The sequence below is a fragment of the Anomaloglossus baeobatrachus genome, chromosome 2 (genome assembly GCF_048569485.1).
Source record: "Anomaloglossus baeobatrachus isolate aAnoBae1 chromosome 2, aAnoBae1.hap1, whole genome shotgun sequence".
In the NCBI taxonomy this organism is placed as follows: Eukaryota; Metazoa; Chordata; class Amphibia; order Anura; family Aromobatidae; genus Anomaloglossus; species Anomaloglossus baeobatrachus.
Genome location: NC_134354.1, coordinates 8,950,460 through 8,955,666, shown reverse-complemented (window position 1 = coordinate 8,955,666; position 5,207 = coordinate 8,950,460). Strand labels below are relative to the sequence as shown.

The window sequence follows — 5,207 nt, the reverse complement described above, 5'->3', positions numbered from 1 at the left end:
ATCTTTATTTTTATATAGCGCTAACATATTCCGCAGCGCTTCACATACATCAGGAACACTGTCCCCATTGGGGCTCACAATCTAGAGTCCCTGTCTGTATATCTTTGGAGTGTGGGAGGAAACCGGAGAACCCGGAGGAAACCCACGCAAACACGGGGAGAACCTACAAACTCCTCGCAGGTGGTGTCCTTGGTGGGATTCGAACCCAGGACCCCAGCGCTGCAAGACTGCAGTGCTAACCACTGAGCCACCATGTTTTTGCCTTTTAATAATTACATTTCTATCTATCTGTTTTGTGGTTTTTGTGTGCACAATACATTTTTGTTAATACATTCTATTTTGTTATTAACCCAGGCGAATCCTGTACATGCTGTACATATTACTGTATATGTGCACACAGTGTCTGCTATATACTCACTGCTGAGAATCTTGTACACGCTGTATATATTATTACTATATATGTGCACACAGTGTCTGGTATATACTCACTGCTGAGAATCCTGTACACGCTGTATATATTACTGTATATGTGCACACAGTGTCTGCTATATACTCACTGCTGAGAATCTTGTACACGCTGTATATATTATTACTGTATATGTGCACACAGTGTCTGCTATATACTTACTGCTGAGAATCCTGTACACGCTGTATATATTATTACTGTATATGTGCACACAGTGTCTGCTATATACTCACTGCTGAGAATCCTGTACACGCTGTATATATTACTGTATATGTGCACACAGTGTCTGCTATATACTCACTGCTGAGAATCCTGTACACGCTGTATATATTATTACTGTATATGTTCACACAGTGTCTGCTATATACTTACTGCTGAGAATCCTGTACACGCTGTATATATTACTGTATATGTTCACACAGTGTCTGCTATATACTCACTGCTGAGAATCCTGTACACGTTGTATATATTATTACTATATATGTGCACAGTTTCTGATAAATACGCACTGCTGAGAATCCTGTACACGTATATATTATTACTGTATATGTGCACACAGTGTCTGCTATATACTCACTGCTGAGAATCCTGTACACGTTGTATATATTATTAGTATATGTGTGCACACAGTGTCTGCTATATACTCACTGCTGAGGATTCTGCACAGTGACGTATTCTCACATAAAGCCGGGTTCACACTTTTCAGTTTATTCTTTTTTTTTTTTCTTGGGGGGTTCTTTGAACACTTTGGGTTGGGGTTGTCCCCTCTGTCTACGTGATATGTGATTCATCACTTCTTTCCCCAGGTGCTTGTATAACTCTGATGGGGATTTTCTTATCGGTGAGTGCAGATTTCTCTGTTTTGTCCCATTTTTATTTTTATTTTTTACTAAACATTTTGCAGAAAGTTGCAGAAACGTTGTCTGCTGCCACCTAGTGCCCATGATGAGAACTGCAGATGAGCCGTCACCAGTCTCCTGTGATGTTCTGTTTTCTTCCCACAGTTCCACAACAAGGAAAACTTCTAATTCTCACTGAATTTGGGAAGATATTGGTGGAGCCCAATGAGATTTGTGTTATTCAGGTGATATGAAATCCCATGAGTCTACAGCAGTAATATATATATATATATATAATATAGTGGTTATAATACTGTATGTCTCTTACATGGATCTTTATTTGGCAGCAAGGGATGAGGTTCAGCATTGAGGTCTTTGGTGACTCCAGAGGTTACATCTTAGAGGTGTTCGGGGTCCACTTTGAGCTCCCTGACCTGGGACCAATAGGTAAGAGCCTGGGAGTGATGTATAGATACAAGGACCTAGACTATCAGGACAAAAAAACTATTACTTATGATGACTAAAATGATGGGATTTTATTGTAGGGGCCAATGGTCTGGCCAATCCCCGGGATTTTTTGACCCCTGTGGCCTGGTATGAAGACAGGACAGTAGCTGGTGGCTACACGGTGATCAGCAAGTACCAGGGCAAGCTCTTCTCTGCACAGCAGGTCATTCAGTTTGTATTTCTCTGATTGGGTCTTAAAGGCCAGCATTAAGCTCTATGTAAATACATTAGATTTTTTTTTTAATTTTTCACAATTTTGATTTAATTCAACACAAATTTTACCAAAGTATCAATTTTTTTAAGTAGGTACAACCATGGGTACGGCAACAACCCCAACAAATCTATAGGGTGAACATACCATTTGGACCACGGCAAAGACTCAATATTTACAACTCATTTGCTTAGGGAAACCATCTATTATATTTCCATGCAATATCTATTACTATTCTGGTGCCATCATGGGTACGACAATAACCCCTAATCTGTTGGACAATGCTACTCAATGGCTTTTAGAAAGAACCACATACAGCTAATTTTCCAAAAGAAACAAATTATTTTATGATACTGCACAATATAAATGAACAAATACTGTGATGGTTCCAATAACAACCTCAACTAATCTGTGACGTATCATTGACTCTACTCAAAACAAAAATCATGATTATTTATTAAAAATACTCTAAAAATAAATTCTATTTAATCAGGTACCATAAAAAAGTATTGCAATAACTGAGTGTACACAACAGGGAAACCATTTCTGTACTATATCACCCTTAAACATATTTGCCATTTATTATTTTTCTGGTACTGTGATAGATACATTTTTCCCAACCAACCCAATAAACCGTAGTAAGGACATAACAACATTTTATTTAGGATATGTAATATCAAATAATTTCAAAAGGAACCTATTTTTTATTCTATATTTCTTAAATGTTTTACCATTTCTTGTAATTCAGGTACCGCAGTGGGCACCAACGCAACCCCTACAATTAGTCACAACTCTCTTTAATACTTATTTTGTTTTCTCCTTATACTTTATATTGGGTCTTGTATGCTTATATGCTTACATTGTTATTTTATTACTTAATTGTGATAAGAACTCCTGCATTCACATTGCATCTAATGACATAATGTCTTTCCTTCTTGCAGACCTTTTCACCATTCAATGTAGTTGCTTGGTTCGGGAACTATGCCCCCTATAAGTACAATCTGGACAATTTCATGGTCATTAACTCTGTTGGATTTGACCACGCGGTGAGTTTGGGTGTTACGCTATATTTATTGGATCTGCGTCTGGTATATATTTATATTGATACTCATCCTGTGTGTCCAGGACCCATCCATCTTCACAGTGCTGACTGCTAAATCCCTCAGACCTGGGGTTGCTATTGCAGATTTCGTCATTTTTCCTCCACGCTGGGGGGTGGCTGACCACACCTTCCGCCCCCCCTATTACCACAGTACGTAACCGTCACTCTGGCCAGGTACCTGCAATGCATCTGGCCTAATGCAATGTCTCTCCTCTGTTAGGGAACTGCATGAGTGAGTTCATGGGTCTTATCAAGGGTCACTATGAAGCCAAAGAGGAGGGGTTCCAGCCCGGGGGAGGCAGCCTGCACAGCGCTATGACCCCTCATGGGCCGGACACTGACTGCTTTGAGAAGGCGAGCGAGGCCAAACTAGGACCGGAGCGAGTGGCTGAAGGAACAATGGTACATGGGAAGATCACCCCTTGTTAAGTCAAATTTCTTATACTTCATGGAATTTGTAGCAATGTATCAGTGTAGATAATCCTCGGATAAACCCAGCTGCTGCAGTGACATCACAGCTGTGACCTCACCTCTCCCGTGATGTCATCGTTCTGCAGGATATTCTAGACGTGTTTCTGTCTGTTTCAGGCCTTCATGTTCGAGTCTTCCCTCAGCATGGCGGTGACCCGGTGGGGGCTAGAGACCTGCTGTCGCCTGGATAAAGAATATTACCGCTGCTGGGAGACGCTGCGCAGTCACTTCACCCCCACACAGCGGACCAAGAACTGAGCCCTGCAGAGCAGCGCTCCTGAATGCAGCCTGCTATTATCCATAGATTGTATACTATTACATATGACATCATGACCATCTCTTATCTCCTGTGTGATCTAAATAAATGGGGAGGGGGTCACAAAATATAATAAATCTGACATTGTACTCAAATTCATTGCTGAATTCATCAGTATAACACGGCTTCAACAGCAGTCACCAGAGCTGCAGTCACTATTCTGCTTACACCTCCAGAGCTGCAGTCACTATTCTGCTTACACCTCCAGAGCTGCAGTCACTATTCTGCTTACACCTCCAAAGCTGCACTCCCTATTCTGCTGCTATATCACATCTGTACGCCAATCTCCTGCAGAGCTGCAGTCACTATTCTGCTGTTACATCATGTCTTATCCTCCAATCACCTACAGAGCTGCAGTCACTCTTCTGCTGTTACATTGTGTCTTATCCCTAGTCACCTCCAGAGCTGCAGTCACTATTCTGCTGTTACCTCATGTCTTATCCCTAATCACCTCCAGAGCTGCTGTCACTATTCTGCTGTTACATTAGGTCTTATCCCTAGTCACCTCCAGAGCTGCACTCACTATTCTGCTGTTACCTCATGTCTTATCCCTAATCGCTCCAGAGCTGCAGTCACTCTTCTGCTGTTACATTGTGTCTTATCCTCCAGAGCTGCACTCACTATTCTGCTGTTACCTCATGTCTTATCCCTAGTCACCTCCAGAGCTGCAGTCACTATTCTGCTGTTACATTAGGTCTTATCCCTAGTCACCTCCAGAGCTGCAGTCACTACTCTGCTGTTACATTAGGTCTTATCCCTAGTCACCTCCAGAGCTGCACTCACTATTCTGCTGTTACATCATGTCTTATCCTCCAGTCACCTCCAGAGCTGCAGTCACTATTCTGCTGTTACATCATGTCTTATCCTCCAGTCACCTCCAGAGCTGCAGTCACTATTCTGCTGTTACATCATGTCTTATCCTCCAGTCACCTCCAGAGCTGCACTCACAGTTCTGCTGTTGAATTATGTGACTTTCTAATGTTTTTCCCTATAATGATCTATAGCAGTGGTGCGGGTCATCTGTGTAGTAGCAGTTTACGGCCCATGATGTACTTTTCTCCACCTTTTGGACAGATTTCCGAGGACTGCAATGCTCGGGCCGGTTTTACACGTCACACATAGTGCAGCACATGCGGTGATGGATTACGTCCTGTTGCCGCCGGTGCCAGAATGTTCCTTGTGGGCAGGATTAGTGCGCTCTGCGCTCCCGAACCTTTGCTGAGGATACAGCCTTGGTGTCTCCTATGAGATGTAGCGGCTGAAATAAGTATTGAACTCGTCACCAGTTTTCAAAG

General features: G+C 42.2%; 1 protein-coding gene across 1 annotated transcript in view; it reads left to right on the top strand.

Moving 5' to 3' along the window:
- The window catches only part of HGD (homogentisate 1,2-dioxygenase), a 38,176-nt gene extending 34,185 nt beyond the window's left edge, over window positions 1-3,991 (top strand). Inside the window, exons 7-14 of the mRNA XM_075332784.1 lie at window positions 1,273-1,307; window positions 1,471-1,550; window positions 1,653-1,752; window positions 1,851-1,975; window positions 2,965-3,069; window positions 3,149-3,275; window positions 3,346-3,527; window positions 3,714-3,991. Coding sequence (XP_075188899.1) covers window positions 1,273-1,307; window positions 1,471-1,550; window positions 1,653-1,752; window positions 1,851-1,975; window positions 2,965-3,069; window positions 3,149-3,275; window positions 3,346-3,527; window positions 3,714-3,854 — 895 coding nt within the window. The 3' untranslated portion in view covers window positions 3,855-3,991. The remainder of the gene's footprint in view (window positions 1-1,272; window positions 1,308-1,470; window positions 1,551-1,652; window positions 1,753-1,850; window positions 1,976-2,964; window positions 3,070-3,148; window positions 3,276-3,345; window positions 3,528-3,713) is intronic.
- Window positions 3,992-5,207: the final 1,216 nt, after the last annotated feature.